Source organism: Phyllostomus hastatus, unplaced genomic scaffold, assembly GCF_019186645.2.
Source record: "Phyllostomus hastatus isolate PE091 unplaced genomic scaffold, TTU_PhHast_1.1 phas_scaffold_46, whole genome shotgun sequence".
NCBI classification, from domain to species: domain Eukaryota; kingdom Metazoa; phylum Chordata; class Mammalia; order Chiroptera; family Phyllostomidae; genus Phyllostomus; species Phyllostomus hastatus.
The window spans coordinates 23,645,779-23,665,907 of record NW_025334032.1 but is presented as its reverse complement, the minus strand read 5'-3'; the positions used below and the strand labels follow the sequence as shown (position 1 = coordinate 23,665,907).

The 20,129-nt window shown below is 45.4% G+C and overlaps 3 protein-coding genes across 3 annotated transcripts in view; 2 read left to right on the top strand and 1 right to left on the bottom strand.

Moving 5' to 3' along the window:
- The first annotated feature begins 163 nt into the window (after nucleotides 1-163).
- HTRA4 (HtrA serine peptidase 4) lies at nucleotides 164-11,737 on the top strand. Its single transcript, XM_045821570.1, has 9 exons — nucleotides 164-761; nucleotides 1,330-1,429; nucleotides 2,125-2,329; nucleotides 3,178-3,372; nucleotides 3,812-3,844; nucleotides 5,447-5,561; nucleotides 5,976-6,033; nucleotides 6,531-6,626; nucleotides 9,626-11,737. The coding sequence occupies exons 1-9, from the start codon at nucleotides 287-289 to the stop codon at nucleotides 9,789-9,791; spliced, it is 1,443 nt and encodes a 480-aa protein (XP_045677526.1). The 5' UTR covers nucleotides 164-286; the 3' UTR covers nucleotides 9,792-11,737.
- Nucleotides 10,870-17,221, bottom strand: TM2D2 (TM2 domain containing 2). The gene is made up of 4 exons (XM_045821571.1): nucleotides 16,890-17,221; nucleotides 16,024-16,111; nucleotides 14,201-14,316; nucleotides 10,870-13,235 (listed from the first exon to the last, which is right to left on the bottom strand). The coding sequence occupies exons 1-4, from the start codon at nucleotides 17,114-17,116 to the stop codon at nucleotides 13,022-13,024; spliced, it is 645 nt and encodes a 214-aa protein (XP_045677527.1). The 5' UTR covers nucleotides 17,117-17,221; the 3' UTR covers nucleotides 10,870-13,021.
- A 240-nt stretch (nucleotides 17,222-17,461) lies between these two features.
- Nucleotides 17,462-20,129, top strand: part of ADAM9 (ADAM metallopeptidase domain 9) — a 97,794-nt gene continuing 95,126 nt past the window's right edge. Inside the window, exon 1 of the mRNA XM_045821539.1 lies at nucleotides 17,462-17,811. Coding sequence (XP_045677495.1) covers nucleotides 17,715-17,811 — 97 coding nt within the window. The 5' untranslated portion in view covers nucleotides 17,462-17,714. The remainder of the gene's footprint in view (nucleotides 17,812-20,129) is intronic.

Sequence of the window (20,129 nt, the reverse complement as noted above, 5' to 3'; positions counted from 1 at the left end):
GTCAGCCTGCCCCCATTGGTGTCGCGGACTTCACGAAGTAGGTCCCTGCCCAGGGTAGGGCTGGGCCCCCCGGCCAGGGGGCGGGGTGGGGGTGGGGGTGGCCCTGGGGAGAGACGGGTGGTGGGAAGATGTGTGGGTGTGGGTGCCGACAGGCCTGCCAGGCTCTGCCCCGTAAGCCGGAGACGGTGGAGGCGGCACCCCAGCCGGGGCAGAGTGCTGGTCATTTAAGAGAGGTTGAGGTTCCAGAGTAAAGCGAGTGGAAGAGTGGGAGGGAGAAGGGAGCAGGATGACCAGACCATTGCTTCGACGAGCTGGGCTCGGACAGTTCCTGCTGCTGTGGCTGCTGCTGCCGCCGGTGCCCATTCCCAGGGTGGAGGCTCGGAGGACGTGGCGCTCTCCGTTCTGCCCCGCGGTCTGCGAGCCGATGCGCTGTCCCCCGCTGCCCACCTGCTCCGCGGGGCCGGTGATGGACGGCTGCGGCTGCTGCCGCGTGTGCGCTGCGGCCGAGGGTGAGGTCTGCGGTGGGGCGCTCGGCCGGCCTTGTGCCCCGGGGCTGCAGTGCGGCGCGCCGTTCAGCCTCCAGCGCCTGGGTGGCACCCGGGTGGGCACCTGCGGCTGCCCCGCGACTGGGGCGGCTGTGTGCGGCAGCGACGGGCGCACCTACCCCAGCCTGTGCGCGCTCCGTGCTGAGAACCGCGTCGCACGCCGCCGTGGGGTACTCCCGGCCCTGCCGGTGCAGAAGGGAGACTGTCAGGATCCAGGTAGGTGTCGGGGCCCCGGGCTCTGAGGGCACTTTTGGAACTTTCTAAGGGAATGTATTTCAATCACGCAGCTCGCCAGGGATTCTACTCTTCTCCATTGGCCTTAGGGATTCCACTCGTTCCTGATTTTATTCCCCTTTTAGGTTTAGGCGTCTCTCTACCAATTCCTTTGTATTTTCCCCCCAGTTTTCCTCCCCACACCTGTTAAAGGCCATCTTCCGTTTTCCTCCCTCCCTCCCTTCCTTTTTTCCTCTTTTCTTTTTCTCTCTTCCCTTTCTCCCTTCCTTTTTTCCTCTTTTCTTTTTCTCTCTCTCTTTCCTCCCTCCCTCTCTCCCTTCCCCTCCTTCCCTCCTTCCCTTCCTTACCGGCATGAGGGGTCTGGTTCCCTCAAGCCCTGTGTCCTTATGGGATCGCAGGGAAAAACACTGATGGGGGAGGCTGAAGAGCAGAAGCCGAGGGAAGGTGGAGGGAGACGCAGGGGAGAGATGGAGAGATTTGAGATGGTACCCCTGAGAGGGTCAAGAGGCGAGGGTCCCATTGTCCCCAAGAATGGAGCATTTTTTCACAGGGACCAGAAGTGCAGGCTGGCTCAGGAGCAAGTACAACTTCATCGCAGAGGTGGTTGAGAAGGTGGCGCCATCTGTGGTTCATTTGCTGCTGTTTCGCAGGTAAAGGAGGTAGGAGGAGGTCATCCGCTAGCTACCCGCTGATTTTCCGCTCCCGGCCCCGCATAAAGCATCAGGTAGTGGTAAAAATCGTGAGACTCAAACAGGTGCAATTACCTGGTCAAGGTCATTGAAGGGATAGGGATTCTGACTTCCAAATCTGAGAGCTCCTACACACTTTAGATGGCTGGGAGTTTTCTCTCCCCCACCTCCCACAGACCAAATTAAAAGTCAGGAGCAAGAGCTAGAGAGCAGCTGGACAGTCTTGCTCAGCCCCCTCACTGCCGTGGAAGGAAATCCCCTGCCACAAGGCCGGTTGGTAGTGGAACTGAAACAGGAAACAGATTTCCTGGACTCCGTCCCTGCCTGGGTCCTCCCGATTTGGCACTAGGTCTACTTTTGCCCACAGTATTGTGGTTAGGGGGTTAGGTGAGGTTAGGCCTCTTTGAAGGTTGCTGCTCTGAGCCACCCTGAAGAAGGGTGAGTCCCTGGAAAAGGAGAGCTGGAGTCGGTCCTCCGTGGCCACTGAACCTGCAGAGTCCAGCTATACATGGAGAACATGAAAACACAGGCAGGGCAAAGTAAAATGTATGAGAAAACTGTGCTGCAGGTGTGCTCGATAAACGTGAGGTTCCCAGACTGCGGTGGGTGCCCTCGCTGCCCTGCCCTCTGCTTATGCTGCTGTCTTGCTGAGACAGGTCCCCTCTCGGCGGGGAGGAGATTCCTGCATCCAGTGGCTCTGGGTTCATCGTGTCTGAGGATGGGCTCATTGTTACCAATGCCCATGTCCTCACCAACCGGCAGCGAATCCAGGCAGAGCTTCAGAGTGGGGCCCAGTATAAAGCCACTGTCAAGGACGTTGACCATAAATTGGATCTCGCGCTGATTAAGATTGAGCCAAATGTGAGTATGCGAGGGCTAAATCAGAGCCTGTGTATTGGGGGGATTTTCATCAATTTGCTCATATTTTCTCCCCCACCTCCATTTTCACCCACACCACATCTTTTCACCCAGTGTATGCTGTTTTCTAATTTCCTCATTTTCTGTCTTTTTTACTCTCTCTTTTGTTTATTTTCTTCCATGCCAGTCAGTACACCCATAACAATTTCTATTAACTATAAAGCAGTCTTTTTTCTTCTTCTTCTTCACCATTTTCTTCAATAGATGCTGCTTCTAGGAAATTTATTTACCTTAGAGTACTCTCTTGGAGTACCATGAATGATCGCAATGATTTCAGAGCGGCTAAGGGATACTTTGAGGTCCTGTTCTATCAAGGGTGGTCTGCACAGTAGTGGCATTGACATTATCCAAGCAATCTTTAGAAACGCAGAATCTCAGATCCCAGCCAGCTCTACTGAGTTAGAATCTGAGTTTTCTTAAGCTCCCTAGGTGACTCGTTTGAGAGGAGCTGCTCTGGGTGATCTTATTTATTTATTTATTTATTTATTTATTTATTTAGTGGCCAATTAACTCTGTAAAGTTTTGAGCTGGACCGGTGCTAAGCAAATTGCTAATGTCAGTTCATGTTCATCAGTTACTTCACTTGTGGTTTATTTATAGTAATTTCTACAAAGCAATATTTTTAGACTTTAGAGATGATCCCAATCATCTTGAGAAGTGAGAGTTGGGGGACATTCTTGGATTATAAATGCCCAAAGACACAGACTGTGTCGTACATGTGTTGTTGCACACAAACACTGCTTGATTCTCTTCTTGGTTTGTCCTCCCCATCCCTCCTTGCCCTTGTGCAGACTGACCTTCCTGTACTGCTGCTGGGAAGGTCATCTGACCTGCGGGCTGGAGAGTTCGTGGTGGCCCTGGGCAGCCCATTTTCTCTGCAGAACACAGTAACTGCAGGGATTGTCAGCACTACACAGCGAGAGGGAAGAGAACTAGGGCTGAAGGATTCAGACATGGACTATATCCAGACCGATGCCATAATTAACGTAAGTCACTTGGGAGGGCCACTGTGAGCCCATAAGATACTGGAAGTGCGATGGGGAGAACAGTGCAGAGTGCCTTCTTTTCCTTTTGGCCTTTTGGCGATGTCCGGAGTTCAGTTAGATCCTTATGAGAGGGATGGAATGCCTTGAAGTTAAGAGTTCAGCCTGTTTGATATGATAACTGGCGTCCATGATGTTGGGTGGTCTGTTAGGGTCTGTCAGAGGGCTCACCGGGCTGCAGGCAGTGGGGGTCCTTCTGCTGTCGTTCTTTACCTGCAGTGACTTCAGTATTGATGATGATGGGGGCAGTGGGGGACAACTCTGCCTGCCTTGGGGGTACAGGGGCTCACTAGAGCAGGCTGCTTCCAGTAAACCTGTTTAGGAACCATGAGTAGTTGACAAGGAGAAAAGTACTGATGGCTTTTTCAAATTCTGTCTTCAGCACGGGAACTCTGGGGGCCCTCTGGTGAACTTGGTAAGTGGCTGCTTTCCTTGCTGCCTCATGTCTCTTCCTTTTAAAGACTTCATAAAGTCCATGGTGCAGACTGATCCAAGTGTAGAAATCCGTGGTATGATGCTTTGCTATGACCGCATCTTACGCCAACGGTTAAGGAGAATCTCAGATCTGCAGTGGATTTGTCATCCTGGCATGTGGTCTCACCCAACGGAGAGCATCAGGGTTTACTAATACTTTATTTACATCTCTTCAGCATGCTTTCTGTGTTCGTTGGGTAGTTAACAAAGTCCTGGGTACTAGCTCAGACCCATGTCAAACGGCCAACTGTACTGTGTAATGTACTTCCTTGAAGACCCCCTGCTACCTCCTGTGAAGGACTGTCTCTCATCCCAAAATGCTGATTTAATGACGTGGCCTGTCCGGGTTTCTAGTCTTGATCCTCTTAGATGACAGAAATGCCACAGCGCAAATCCACTGCTCTGTCACATATTTAACTCTTACATTTTATTCAGTCTCCGTAGCGGAAATGCCGGCGCTCCTTGTTGCTCAGACGCAGGTGGAAACACGAGAGGGCAATGCTGTTTGGCACAGCCTGTGATCATGTGATCATGCTCTCTGGGTTTCTGAGCCGATCGGTTCTGGTTCATCTTTACATATTACACTTGCTTGTAGGAGGATGAACTGTACATGAAGTTGTTGAGAGCTTTTACTCGTAACATTGCACGCAATTTTTTGTGCCTTCTTTCTCCAGTACACAATGAGTTCCCTAGACCAGGGGTCACATGCAGAATTTCCGGCCACCCTCCAGACCTACTGAATTACAATCTGTATTCTTACAGGATTAAACATTTCATCAAATAATATAACTTTTTAAATCCTTCCTGTTACCTAATAAAGGCTACAGGATGATGAAGTGCACGAAGAGGAAAGTACTTCTCACTTCATAGCTTTGGTTTAGTAGAGCTTTGTTCCCAAAGTCAATGTACCAATTCTTCTGAATAATTTCACTGAAGTGTTGCTAAAAACCTAGCAGCCTTTTGACTTTGCCATGTTTATTTTTAGCTTCATTTAAAGAATGAAAAGGCAAATACCTTATTTTTTTGAACTATAAGACGCATCCCCTCCTCCCCCCAATTTGGAAGGAATCATGGTTGTTAATGCTGCTGTTGAGTTGTGTTTACATTTACATTGGTGAAATATTATGTTATTTATGTTATTAAATATTTTACATTAAATGTTTTTTGCTTCAAAATTTTTTTTCCCATTTTCCTCCTCTAAAACCTAGGTGTGTCTTATGGCCCGAAAAAATATGGTACTCCTTGTCCTCTTGTTTGGGTAAAATAACAAACTGTGGCTCATATTCAAAATCAGTATCATTTGGCGAAGGATAAGTGAGCCCAAGATTAAAAAAGAAATTCCTCAGCAGGAATTTGCACATGTAGGTCCCCTCTGCTCTCCTACCACTGTCTTCGCCCTCTAAGGTAACGTCCACTGACCTCGACTGAAGAAGCACACGTTTCCTAGCGCTTCTGTGCTCTGACCGAAGCCACTCGCTTCACTCCTCGCTGTTTGTTCAGTTTGCACAACTCGGTGACTGCATGGTATGTCCTCCCTTGCCAGGATGGTGATGTGATTGGCATAAATACACTGAAGGTGACAGCAGGGATCTCCTTTGCAATTCCCTCAGATCGAATTCGACAGTTCTTGGCAGATTTCCATGAGCGCCAGTTGAAAGGTAAGGGGAGTGAGGACAACTTCTTCCTCTTGTGTGTGTGTGTGTGTGTGTTTTTCAGGAGCCCTCAATCTACTGCGGAGACAGTTCTGTGGCATACCAAGTCAGTGGTGCCCGCTTCCCATCATGGTGGTTTGGGCGGGAATGTGGGCTTCAGGCACAAAACCGGGCATGAACTGTACCCAGGAATATGTTGACTGAACTCTGGTGGACAGGAAACCTGAGGGGTAGAAGGGGGGAGGTGGGTGGGGACGAGTGTCTGTATTAATGACAAAGGTTCTCTGAGGCACATATTTACAGCTGACAGCCTGAGAAGGCAGCTATGACGGTATAAACCTGTGACTCCAGTGTCTTTTAAGACCTGCTGACAGAGGAGAAGTTTTGTTGATGCTAACACAGTACACTTCTCCTTTCCAGGAAAGACTCTTTCACAGAAGAAATATCTGGGTCTGCGAATGCTGCCCCTCACTTTGAAGTAAGCATGGGTTTGAATATGCCTGGGTTTTCTTTTTCTTTCTCAGAAGCAAAAGCCATAGCTGGAAAGTCTTGACAGGGAAACGAAGTGTCTGGATTACGGCTGGGTGCCCTTGGGGGACCCTGTTTATCACGGGGCACCCACAGACCCTGTTTATCACAGGGCACCCACAGGCCCTGTTTATCACAGGGCACCCACAGGCCCTGTTTATCACGGGGCACGGGTCTGTCTCGGTCTACGCCAGCGTTCTCTATCCTTTCAGTCGTTTCTTGCACTGTGCCTGTATCTTATAACGTCCACTGGTTCCAGGCTTTTGGTAGAGAATCAGAGCACCCCCAGGGAAGAGTAAGTGTGACTCACTTGGTGGAAGCCTCTCTGGCTCCTCCGAGCCTTGGGAGAACAAGCAGAATATTTACTGAGCTTCAAAGGCTTTGCCCAGGCCTCATGTCAATCCACTGTGCTTCTTATTCTTATGGAAAAACTCTTACTGTTCGCAGCCTTCTTCAGGAAATGAAAAGGCAAGATCCGAACTTCCCTGCTGTGAGCTCTGGGGTCTTTGTGTATGAGGTGATTCAAGGAACAGCAGCGGAAAGGTAAGAGCAGCTCAGTCCTCGCCAGCTGTGTGCCGTGGGACAGGTGTGCAGGGCCCAGACGTGCAGGGCCCAGACGTGGGCCGTCCAGCTCGGGGGTCCCTGACCACGCATGGTCGTTGAACACTTGAGATGTGGCTGGTGTGACTGATGGACTGAATTTTAAATTTTATTTAATTTTACTTTATTTAAATAAAGAAGCCAGAAGCATGTGAAGTATTTTTCCATTGAACGCACTTGGCTTTTTGGTGGCAGGGCAGGGAAGGTGGGACACGGACACGGGGAGGACTGCCGTTCACTGTAATCATTGCATGGTATGAGACGCTGCCATTCTGTGCTGTTTCTAGTGGATTTCAAACACTTAGAACAGAGTGTAAAATACATACCAAGGGTTAGTAAAATATGACATGTTAAAATTACATTTTAGATCTGTTAAGTAAGTTATAATTTTAAAAATTAGTTTCATCTGTTTAACATTTTTTGAAAAAAAATATGGTTCCCAGAAAATTAAAAATTACGTATAACATATGTGGATTCCCTTACATTTCTACTGGATAGTAATGCTGATTTAGACTCATGTACTGTAAGGGCTTTTGTTTTTGGAAGTGGTTCTCTGTAGACTGGGAAAGTGTGATACGAGTTAACAGCCTAAGTTTAAATTAATTTTGCTAGGATCCCCAAGTCTACCCTTTCAATACCTTGGCTATTAAGAATCAGAAGAATCTAAAGGGTTAAAAGTTTAAGAACATGTTTTAGGTACCTTAAAATACTTTTTCTTTGAACTCTGGAGGACAGTATTAGAGGGCAGCATTAATTAAACAAACAAAAAAAGGAATACATAAAGGGAATAACGCAGAGGTTAGAGTAGATATTGCTCTCCAAAGAAGATCTTCCAGCTGACTTTACTGTTGTTTTGAACATTTATACTAACTACTGAGGGAAGAGGTGGCTTGTTCAACCATTATTCTCCTGGCTTTCTCAAACTTCTTCAGTATCTCTCTGTCACTGTATCTCTCGGTCAGTTTTTCAAGAGCTCAATAATCTGTTTGGATTACAGCAACTCTTTCAGTAGGGGGCAAGAAACTCTAGGGTACTACCTGTCCAGAATAGCTAAGTGTTAGGCCTCATGTTACTAAATTTGGCTTGTCACAGGCTTTTCTAGACTTTCTTGGTCTCCTCCCTCTCCCTTATTTTTAACTTCTGGTTCAAGGCCAGGGCTATCTCAGCTCTCCAGGTCCTTGCTACTCAGGACGTGGTCTGTAGACCAGCTGCCTTAGCATCAGTTGCAGCATTTTAGAAATGCAGAATGACAGACTCGCCACTGAGTCAGAAACTGCATTCTGAACAAGATCTCCGTAATGCGATGTACAATAAATGTGGGAATTACTGCTTGCTTGATGTTACTGCTAACCCAGAAATCTGTTCCAGCTCCATCCACTTGTATCTAAGACTAGTGACAATAATTATAGTAATAACAGCTGGCATTTATTATCCACTTACTTTGTGTCAGGTACCATTTCAAGTGTTCTATATGCTGGGTTTGAGCCCACGGTAGTCTTGTGATATAGCCATTATGTTACAGAGGAAGCAGCTGTGGTATAGAGAGGTTAAACGTGAGAGTTACTCAGACAGCGAGGAGGTGGAACCTGATTTTACCCCTGTGCTATCCTGCTTTTGTGGCTGCTCTTCTTGCTTGTGAAAGGCAGATGTTGAGTGGCAAGGAAGTGGGTTTTTAAGTCTGAGACCAGGGATCATATCCTACTTCAGCCTCTTACAAGCTGTGGGACATTTATCCTGTCTGAGCCCCACTCCCTCATACTTGGTGCATAGTTTGCACTCGGTAACAGTTTGCAGGTTTCTTTGTTCTCCACCCCGAGAACTACCATAAATAAGCTCCTTCTTCGTGCCGTGTCCCAGTCCTCTCCCTGAACTAACCTTATTCTAAAGGCTTTCCATGCTTTTAGATCTATCTACCTTTAAACTGTTCTTCACATCCCGTTGCTTTAAATTTCTCCTGTTTTTAAATAAACTCTACGTATCTTGGTATTCCTTTCTATTATTCTTCCTTGGGTTTCCTGTTTCTCTTAAAGGATATCTCCCAGTCATTTAATTTTATGTCCTTTGTCCAGCCTATTTTTGACTTTCAGACAAATCGAAAGCATGGCTGTAATTTATTCCAGTGTTGGAGGTGGTTTTTCTTTCTAGAATATACATTCTTTTTTTTTAAAGATTTTATTTATTCACTTTTGGAGAGGGGAGGGAGAAAGAGAAAGAGAAATATCAATGTATGGTTGCTGGGGGTCGTGGCCTGCAACCCAGGCACGTACCCTGACTGGGAATCGAACCTGTGATGCTTTGGTTCGCAGCCCGTGCTCAATTCACTGAACTACGCCAGCCAGGGCTAGAATATACATTCTAAGTGAAGCAAATTTGTAGGAGACTCAATAAATTATCTCAACTCTGGTCCAGAACTAGAGTCTTAAATATTTAGACTCGGAAGGGTGACTGGTTTTTTACTTACTGGGAGCAGAGGTTTTCATAGTGTAGCTCAACATACTCTTGTTCCGTAAACTCTGGGTGAAGATGGGGCACGTGGGCTGATCAGAGTAGCTGTCTGGGGAAAATTATATTGTTTGGACTTCTTATGTTTGCTCCTAAGACTGGGCGTATGCTTGAGGTTAATAGGGGTCAGAGATTAATAGAAAGTAAAAGCTAAACTCCTTACTCCAAACCAAATCCAATATATAGGAGGAGTAAACTTCTTACACGTGATTCTGGTAGAATATTAATTTTATAAAGTTAAATACATTGTGTCCTCCAGGTGATTTCACAGCAGAGTTTAGAACAATCCTCATATTTGAAAGGATGGAGGCTATTTCTGGTTTCTTGGTTGGTATGTTTACTGCCAGCAAAATAGCAGTGCCCTAGGAGACACACATTACATTCTGGCTGGGGACAAGTAACACTCTCAGACTTTCACGATCCTTTCTCCCTTCTCCCAGCTCTGGGTTGAGAGACCACGATGTGATTGTCAGCATAAACGGGCATCCTGTTACCACCACGGCCGATGTCGTCGAAGCTGTTAAGGACAATGATTCCCTTTCTGTCACGGTTCGTCGGGGAAGACGTGCTTTGGTCCTGACAGTCACACCTGAAATAATTGATTAAGTATCTTGCTACAAAGAGAAATTATCTAACAAAACCAAGGCTATATTACCTGGTTTGTATTGAAGATGTGCCAAAGATGGCAAGCGGTTTTAGGATCTCACTCTTACACAGGAAAATGAATGCTTACACACACACACACACGTTCAGGGACCATTAGGCTGGGGCTGGTACTGCTGCTAAGAGGCCTTACTGAGCCAGTGGAAGGACGTAGTGCCAGGAAGTCTGGGAAGCTGATAACATTTTATTTAAAGATAGGAACAACGGAAAAACAGCCAGTTTCTAATTTAACCTTGACAGAAGGACACTTAGTATTTGGAAACTTCTCTATAGCCACAAACTGGATATAATACACACCCACCCACACACACACACACACACACAGTGGTGGTCCCACAATGTATCCAGACCTGCCTCCTAGGTCTGACAGTTTGGGCTGAAGTCTGGGTATCCCCTGCAGCGCCCAGCCCTCCCTGGGCCGGGCAGGGGGGTGCCTCCCCTTCTAAAAGCAGTGCAGCACAGACCGCAGGAGCCACAGTGCCCTGTCCTCCTGTCTACTACTCATCAGTCTGCAAGAAGCTGAGTCCTAACTGCAGGAACCAGCTGGGAAGCTGGAGACCTAATTTTCCAAAAAAGAGGAGTTTCCAGAACTCTGCAGAGGGACCCGAGGTCCTCCCCTGATATACCTTGGCCACGGAGATCCGTGCTCCATCACTCTGGCCTTGTCCCATGCTATCACACTCGTCTTCAAAGCAGCTGGCCACTGTTGAAATGAGTGACGGTGGCACGGACAGTGGGAGCCAGGTGCTCCTTCTCTTTGTCCTGCTGGGCCCAGAGGGAGCCCAGGCAGTGGTGGGGCACCACCTTTCTGTAATGCTCCTGGGAAGCAGGGGAGTGTCACCCGGCCCTGTCATACCCAGGAGCTTAGCATCCACAGTCACCCCCTTCCCCAGTCCCAGGGAGGGTCCCCAGTCAGAGGTGGAGTCAGGAAGCTGAAGAACACACACACACACACACACACACACACACACACACACAGATTTTTTTCTACCAACTACTAAGAAACAACCTGAATCCAGAGTGCAAAGGAAATAACCATTTTTATTAATATTCCCTTATGCAATCAGTTTCTCAGGTTGTATCCTATTTGGACAGGGTTTATGGATACAGAGGATAAATATCATGTATAAGTCAGACTGAAACTGACAACTGTGGATTGTCACAGAGTATTAAAGATTCTCAAGTTATTACTCTAGCAGTGGAAACTTTGATCTCCAACAGCTTTATTGACTGCAAGAAGGGCTTCTGTAAAAGATACTTCAATAAATTATAGACCTGAGTTTTTACCCAAGCTCTTCCTCCTGGCGACATAAATGATTGGAGCCTGAAAGCTGCCCAAGTGTTTTTTTTTTTTTAAAAAGAAAGAAAATAGCTTTTGATAGGGTTTGTGATGCTCTTTAAGGAAATTTAAGAAAAATAAGTTGTGAGGTGGGTGGAATTTGTGGCTTATGGTGGTATATTATTTTGGGTAAGATTTTAATTTTAGTTTGTTTTCCAGACCTCCCTTAGAAGTGAGTTTTTTAATATGACATCTATGCAAAATTTTATGTGTTTGTGTACTTTTCAGGGGAGAGGATCCAGTTTCTTATTGACCTACAATTTAAAAAGCACTGCCTTAGAGTATAGAGATTATGAATAAAAATCTACCAACTATTAGTGTTGTGAAGAAGGTTAAGGTCAGTGTGGTATAGAACTTTCAAGACAGAACAAAATAAGCTGTTTCAATTTTTACACAATTGCCACCATTTAATAATATAAGAACAGTGAATGTATTGACCAGGGATAATAAAGCTGAAACTTTTAGGAAAGCCATTTTGTAATGGCGGAGAATAGCCAGAGTTATTTTAACTGTGATTCTTGATCTTTAAGCCAATTCTTATGAAACTAAACTTTGCACAGTTCTACCCTGATTGTTTCTAGAATTTGTAAGTTATTCCAAATAGCAGGATCTTAGTTGACTTATCTATACAGTTCTTTAACTTTGTATTTAACAGTTATTTTCAACTTGGATTGCAAAGGATAGAACTAAGTTTATAAAACCACTTACTGGTCAAAACATTTCCTTCATCCACAGTGACCTGGGAATGGGAGAGTCTAGTTGTGTCTCTTTCTCTGTGACTGACTGCTGTAGCCACAGTGAGAGCGTCTGTTAGCAAGCTTATTTTTACAGAAAGCACTCCGTTTCTCCTTCTCCCCACAAATCACACCCTAAATCTACCCATCACTCAGTAATAATATCCTTTCAGTAAGAGTCTGTTGTTCCTTCCAAGAGCAAGATGCTCTTCACCTTATCTTACCTAATCATGAAGAACAGTTTTATAATCATTTGTATGAAATCTTTTTTTACCAGCTTACAACATGAGCTCCCTAATCTGGTAAATGCTACTTTTTAGACAAGGAAAATTCTGCCAAGAGGATAGCCTAACCCAGACAGGTCTGATATTGCTGGCTCTCAAACCACAATGGAATGAAAAAATTATTTCCGTGTGTATATATATATTTCCGTGTATACAATCCCTCTTAAGCATAATAATGGCGAAACTAGAGGGTTCATTAACAGGGTAGTTCACTTCAATTGCCTAGCTTTTAGCAAAACAAATATAATTTTGAGTTTCACTCTACATCCTGAGAATACCCAAACAGCATTCCAGATTGGCAAAATTTGTAGTACAGTTTAAATTCAGAAAGTTGGAATTTCCGTGTGTGTTAAACTGCATGGCCATTTCTACTTCCACTGAAGATTTTCATTGGTTCGCCTTCAGTTCTCCTCTGCATGAGCCTCAGGATCACGAAAGGCATCGATTGCAAGGCTAAAAATACTCACTTTGCTCATCCCATTGGGTCCACTTGCTCCAGAGGACCGAAAGTGTAGCCATGTACAGAAATAAAGAGTGTAGAAACCGTTCCGTAGCTTGTAAGTTAGTTGTTAGCCTTTACATTTTGTACACAAGGAGAGGTTTAAACTTGGTTCCCACAAGAGTGTTTGCTTGTCACTTCTAGTTTGCAAGGTTGAATCTGGGTTGAAAATCCACAGTCCAAGGAAGCCTTCCTAACCAAGGCCATTCCCTCCAAAGAGGGTGAGTGATGGTCAGGCCTGGCATCAAGGAAGAGTTCTGAGCCCGCAGAGATGAATTCAGAAGACTGGCCTCCCTGGGCCATAGGAGCAGCTCTTTTCAGTACACAGTGCACCAGTTGCTGCCATCGCTTGGCATCAGCCCTCCAGTTATCAGTAATATAAGGTCAACGAACCACCAAATCCCGAGTCCTCCCAGTGTCAACAGCTTCCCTACTGCTGTGCCAGTGTGTCCCAGACAGAAACGGTCCACTCCGAAGCATCCCAGGAAGAAGGAGTAGAGTAGAGTGGTTATGAAGTAGTGTCCAGTATACCTAGACAAAAGGAATGAAAAGGAGGATGTTTACCACATGAAAATTAAAACAATCAGTGAATTTAAAGGAAGTGAAAAGATGGTGCAGCCAGTCCCTCTGTGGCCTCTCACTCTCTTACCACCTACCCCCCTTCAGAAGATCTCTTGTTGGTCTAGGATCTCAAAAGCATACCTGCTAAGATGTGGAGGACCTGTAAGACAAATACTGAGTAGGACGGGACCGGACAAGTGATCAAGCACATTAGCACAAAGGCCTCCTGGAAGGAGCAGAGTCTGGGCATCCGCTGTGCCCTGCACAGGCTCCTGAGGCTGTGGCTCTGAATGCAATTCTCTAAGGAAGTGCCCACTTTCCTTAAATGAATGCTGATCTCCATATACCTGTTTTGCTGTCTTGTGACAACTAAAAATGGGGACATCTTCATAGAGACGTGTGTCTTACATACTGCACTGATACTCAATTGCCGTTACTTTAATATCATCACTAAACAAAGTCACAGGCTCTTCATTAGCAAATGGCCTAAGTAAATTCTGTGCCTTCAAACAGTTTGCAGATATAACACTAGTTCTTTGAAGATACACTTAATTTCAGAGAAAGGCTTATACTTTTCATAATAAAACCTTTCTTCCTGAAATACTAAGGCTATTTTCACAGAATTTATGCCTATAGTGGTAATTTTAGAGATAGATCATCTGGTCCAACTGCTTCATCTTGTAGATGAGGGGACAGAGACTAGGAGCACCCGAAGGTACTTAGCTAGTTGGTGAAAGAGACATTTAGAATTAACGGCCTCTGGTCTTCAGTCCAGTGTCGTCTCTGTTAGAACTACGTCGCCTCCCTTCATGGATTATGCACAGTAGTAATCCTTTAACACTTAAGGTGAAAGAAAAATTTACATCAAGAGATGACAAGGAAAACAGCTCTACCTTCATCCAAGTACCAACCACCCCACTCAAAGTGACACTTACTTTATGCAAGGTTTATTCTCTCGCAGGAAGGTCCTAGGACTGGCGCACTCAATTCCGTCCAGGGCGCGGCACTGGACGGCTGTGTGTTCCACATCACTGTAGGCCTGACCACCGAACTGTGGAATGACAACCAAAGCAAAAGAAACTAAAACAGAACAAAGAAAGCCTCGCCAAAGCAAGTAACACAAAATATATCTTAGTGAATAAAAACAGACTCAGGACAATAATTATTGTAATGAAGGCGAGGGAAAGCTGTGCTAAAGAACAAGGAATTTAGTGACATACTTCAAGTGATTGTAAATTCGTTCATTCTAAATGTACATTGTTTTAAATAAACTCCTCTCTCTTTTCTTTTTTTATGACTGGTTTCTTTGATAATATAGCTAATAATCAATTTTGTTAAATGCCACTTACAGTAGCTGGACACAATGCTTTAATTATCCTTCATTTACCAGAAAAAGGGCACAGTACCAAGCATTTGGGAATGGGTATTTAAAAACTTGATGTGTATTAGAGTTCTGTTTTATGTATATTATAAATGAACATAATTAGGAAAGAGTTCAGAATATCAACTGACTCATAACTTTATTTAGGCCATGAATGTGTAATTAACAGATATTTGCAGTACATCTACAGCATGTTTAAATTTCAGCAACAAACTTCAGAACAGGCCCTCTGACCCTTTGTAAGACTGAATTCTGGGAGAGAACGCACAGCTCTACATTCTCCACTGGCACCTTGTGAAGTGCTTCACTGCTAGTTTTGCCGGAGCATTTCTCAAAGGGAAGGGAGTAGGAAATAACGATGCTGTCTCCTTGTACCTCTCCCAGGGACTCAGGTGCCCGAGGACTCCCGGTCCTCTAGTACTTCCAGGGGAAGTAACAGTTTGAGTGCCTTGACAGGATCAACTCAGTTTTTAATTTAAATGGGCCAAACTAAGTGACCTCTATACAATGCTAACTCAGACTTTTATCAATAACTATCAAGAGAACAAAAATCTCACTGTATTAAGAATATTTATTTACACATGATTGCAGTGTGAGTTGCCTTTTTAGTTTTATTACTTTCAGGTTTATTCCTGTGTCTGATTTAGTACAAAGAATGTTTTCCCATAATTCTGTTACACCTGTGTCTTGACTTGCATTATGCAGCACGATATAACACAATGGTGAGTCCACAGTGCAGACAAAGTACATGAATTTCACTGGTTTTGGGGAGTCTGAGTAGGCAAGGTTCACCTAGCTTTAGGGATATTATTAATGGAAATGGATAGTTTCTCTCCATTCCAAGAGGCTATTGGTTTTAAAGGCTTCTCCTTGATTGCTATGACCCCCTGCAAAGACATATACTAATAGATCACATTTGTTTCCACATGGTAGAAACTGCTTGCCTGGTATAAAGAAAGTTAATTGGCAAGAGGAGATTTGCTCCAAATGCACGTGTAACGGACATGCTGCTCAATTCACCATCAGTTTTAGAAAGTGCATAAGCCTTTCTTTTACTCTCCCAGGAAAGAGCATGCCTTGAAGGACAGTTAGGGGTAATATCTCAGCTTCAAATCCGTCTACATCAATGGCCAAAGGAACCAAAGACAGCTTGGTCTTTGTACCGGGTAGTTTTGACACAGAGATTGCTGCTTCCTGAGGAAACTAAATGTCTTGTTCAGTCACTGACCCTGGCCATGCCAGAAATTTCCAACCACAGTCATCCTAAATGAATTCTACAAATAGGTAACTTCATACTCCTTATACGGTCTGTACTTTTCTGTAACTTTTTCATACATTTATGGAAGAGTTTGTTTATAAAACAAAATAAAAACCCACCTTGAGACAACCATAGCCAAGTTCCTGGGATGCGGTTGCATTTCCAACATGATCCACTGGGTCTTCACATTCTATGAATTCATCAGGTCTATAAATCAGTAGAATCATGATCATCACATGGTTTTTGCAAATGGCTGTTTCTATATATATATAGTCAAACCAGTCAAGAAACATTTCTTCCACTTTTACTTTCATCCTGACTCTTCCCCAAGACAAGAGATGGTGTCAATTAGACTGAAGCATGGAGGGCCAAACAGCCATCCAAACGACCCTACATGGATTCTAGTTCTGCCGTGACTTCATCTCTTCCCTAGGTAAACAGCTGCAAGGCTATCAGAGCAAAACTGAGACCCAAGAAGTCCCAGTTCTCTTTGCATTTCCCAAACGCCTTTTCTTATTTGACTAAAAAGAGATATTAAAAAATGGATTGGTTTTGCAATGGTAGTGGTCTTACTTTTTTTCTAGGAGTACCTTGTAGGCAGGGACAAGTAATTTACTTCATTTGTGTCTCACGCAGTACCAGCCCCTATGGTGGAGTTTCTTTCAGATAAAAGGGAACAGGATGGAGCAGGTACAATCTCGTACCCTTCTTCCGGAGGCTATTCGACGTCATTCCTCCTAGTTCTCCTTTTTTTTGGATCCCAAAGAATCTGCCACCCACACACAAGGTTTTCCCCTGCATGGGTGAGAGGAGTGACAAACCTGTCATGATATTTACCTCCCGTTTGTTGACTATCAGGTCCTCCGCTGGAGAGTCCGGAAACAAAAAATAAAGCAGCTCCCCTCTCCTTCTCCCCCTAGCACGACACCCATACACCCCTTGCCCTATCGCCATCTCCACCTGCCTCAACGACTGGGTAGCTTACAGGTAAGAGCAAAGGATGACTGGAGAGTTGGGGTCGCCATATTCCCAGGTCGAAGCACCCGCAGAGAACTCCGGGTTGGTGGCGCCAGCGGATGTGAGCTCCGGCTCCGCGGTAGCGTTGTACGAGTGGCTCCGAGAGACACAATGCAGCAGAAGCAGATTTCCCAGCAGCAAAGCTGCCTGGCCGCAAAGAAGTAAGTAACTCACTGGGCAACCACCCAGCACCATCTTCCAGGGCCCAGTGGCAGAGACCAGGCCTCCTCAACCACAAACCCGGCGCACACCGGGGACCCCAGCTTTCCGCCTGGTCTGGTCTCTTTCCAGAGCCCGGCTCCTGGCTGCCAAAGAGCCAATGGACGCGCAGCCCGGCGCTCCGCCCAAACCAGACAACCAATCAGAAAGGGCTGCGCAGGGGGCGGGGCTGTGCTTGGCCTTTTCCTCTCAATTCCTCTTCTGCGTCACACGCTCCTCCTTTTGCTCTGAGTGCTTCCTCCAATCGGTTCCCTCGACCCCCAGAGTAGGCGGGCCTGGGAGTGGAAACAGGCTCGGACAGTGAGTGGGCGGGGCAGCCTAGTGCGGGTATTAGCCGGCAGATAGCAATCCCATTCTCTCGCCCGGGACTGGATTTTTCCCTACGTCAGCGGTAGCGAGCCGAAGTCGGGAGCGAGCTCGGATAAGAGCGCAGTTGCGTCAGTGGCGAGCGCGTGTTCGTTCTCGGGCGCGCGCATCCCTGCTAACTCTGGGGCCCGGGCAGGGTTGGGAAATGATGGAGCAGACGGACGCAGGAGCGATCGGATGTTGAGTAGAACCTGCGGGATCGGCCGAGATGGGATCCCGCGCGGGATCGCCCTTGGGGACCCTCCGCTTCCAGTGGTTGCTGTTGTTTGGCTTGGTAGGCCCAGTCCTTGGTGGGGCTCGGCCAGGTGGGTGTCCGCCCCCAGGGACCTTTGGGATTGGTGTTTCCTTGGGCTGGGACCTCGGAGTTATCCCGAGGTGCCTGGGAGTGGAGGGGCCTGGCCTGGCTCCTGGACTCGGGGTCAGGAGGCGGAGCCGCTCCAGCTGTGTGTGGACAGTGCTCAGACCCTAGGTCCAGTGTCTGGCGCCCCAAACCTGTCTGGGTGGGCACTGGTCTTCTGTCTGGTTCTTCTTCATCAGTCCCCTGCTTGACAGTCTTTTGCGGTTCTCCCCACCTCCATCTCGCGCCAAGCTGGGTACTCCAGACTCTGTCCAGACTACTCTGGATCCGACTCCGACCCCGGAGAGTCTGCTGGGTGCGCGCCGAGGGTGTGTTCACGTTGAAACTGTTTTGAGAACTGGAGCTTGGTCTTGCTTGTGAAGTTCATGTCACTTGGAAAGAGGCAGGGAGATGGAACTTTTGGTCCAGGTTATCATAACTGGAAATTTTGACGTTCCTTTTATCAGCGGAGCCACCAGTGGGTCCACCCATTGGTGGACTAATTTTAGTGATGGAATAAAGGTGTGTGCGTGCCCGTTTTTCTTGGGCCATTTTGTTGTAGGGCCAATACTTCTTTTTGGAAGTGCTGTATTTCTTTGGTCAGTCTTTTACCTGCATTTTTCCTGGGATTCTAAGTCCGGACAAATAATTTCTGCTCTGCTAAAGTTACATGATTTATGTGAAATCGCTTTTGAATTGTAAAACTTCCTTTGAATATGTAAAGTATCAATACTGGAGATGTCCAAACCTAGTGGGAGCAAATTGTTAACACTCTAGCTTCTTTCGGGACACAACTTTATTCTGGCTCATGTATTGAATTGTTTGCATGGCTGTATTTTCTTGATCAGTTATAGAGTATGATGGAGAATGGATTTTTTTTTACTGAATCATTGCCTTAAGAATTGTTCAAAGGTGATGACAGGAAATTTCAGTGCCGGGCTGCTGACCTTCAGGAGGCTAATTACATTTTTTCTTATCTTTGGTTTATTCTTTTTCCAATTAAGTGAATTTGCCCCATTGCAGGAATTTTAAAGCTCCAGATAATGAGACTTTATTGACTGGGGAGCTACTGAGTTTTTTTTCTGGTTAAGAGTGTTTTTCTGTGGCATTCTGGATGGTTAACTTTTACCAGTATTTAATGTGAAGTAGTTTATACATCCGAATTTTTAGTAATCTATGATTCAGTGTGTTTTCAAACATAACTAACACTACATTTTTAATGTTAATATATGTTGATTATTATATACTTGTATATAGATGTATGGACTATCCTTGTGGTTTTTAACTCTGGCTTTAACAGTTTATGGCCAGTCCCTCATTTAAGCATGTGTATGCTTTCAAACTATAGTCAGTGTTTATTGAATTTCTATGAACAGCCATGCTCAGTTCTTTTGGAGGGGCAAAGGGTGACTAGACTACATTTGCTAATTATCTGAGGGATGTTGGGGAAGGTTCCATAGAGAAAGCGATATTTGAACTGATTTATATTGGATAATGTTCAAGTAAAGGGATAGGAATCCATTCTAAGCAGAAGAGTTTTTCCAAGAGTATGGAGGGGTGCAAGAACCTGACTTGTTAGGAATGATGAGAATATCCCCAGGCAGTCTCTATGAAAGGGGGGCAAGGGGAAACTAAGGTAGGTTGGTACCAGCTGGGAAGAGTCTACTATGTTCTGCTAAGGGGTTTGGACTTTGCCCTATAGGTAAAGTTCTTTGGGTAAGAAGGTTTTTAAGTAGGGTCTATTACATAACGGGATTTGCCATGAAGGTAACTGGCAACACAATGGATGACAATGCAGGAGGGACAGCTGGAAGCTGAGAGAACCGTTAAGAGGCTTTTGTAATAGTGTGTAATGAGTCAACTCATGTTTCCCTACTAGAATGTTCTTCCAAAATCAGATGACTAAACTTTTGCAATACAGGAAGGATGTTTAAAAAATGCACTGAAACCTTTTTCTTCTAATCGGAGAGAAATCTGAAGATTTAGTAAGCACTGTCTACATATCAGTGAAATGGGTTTTGCAAGAATTTTTACTGCCATTGTGTCAATGAGGAAGTGCAGCATAAATTCCAGACAGCTGACACTCACAGTAAAACTTTTTTTTAAAACTGGGATTAACAAGAGTAACTATGTATGGTTGTGAAAAATCACAAAGGGAACCAAGTATGAAACCTCTCCTGATTTTCTCTTTGAAGGTAGTAATTATGATGAGTAGGCCTAGAATTAAAAAAATGAACATTTAAAAAGACTAGCATTCTAAAGAAAGTGAGTTTTAAAGTGTAATTA

Excerpts from the sequence above, each read along its gene's own strand:
- HTRA4 (XM_045821570.1), top strand. The coding sequence starts at position 287 with ATGACCAGACCATTGCTTCGACGAGCTGGGCTCGGACAGTTCCTGCTG. Across the intron at positions 3,373-3,811 it reads AGACCGATGCCATAATTAAC|CACGGGAACTCTGGGGGCCC; the intron begins GTAAGTCACTTG and ends TTCTGTCTTCAG. Across the intron at positions 3,845-5,446 it reads GGGGCCCTCTGGTGAACTTG|GATGGTGATGTGATTGGCAT; the intron begins GTAAGTGGCTGC and ends CTCCCTTGCCAG.
- TM2D2 (XM_045821571.1), bottom strand. The coding sequence starts at position 17,116 with ATGGTGCTGGGTGGTTGCCCAGTGAGTTACTTACTTCTTTGCGGCCAG. Across the intron at positions 16,112-16,889 it reads GTCATCCTTTGCTCTTACCT|ACCTGATGAATTCATAGAAT; the intron begins GTAAGCTACCCA and ends ACTGATTTATAG. Across the intron at positions 14,317-16,023 it reads TTGGCTATGGTTGTCTCAAG|TTCGGTGGTCAGGCCTACAG; the intron begins GTGGGTTTTTAT and ends GTCATTCCACAG.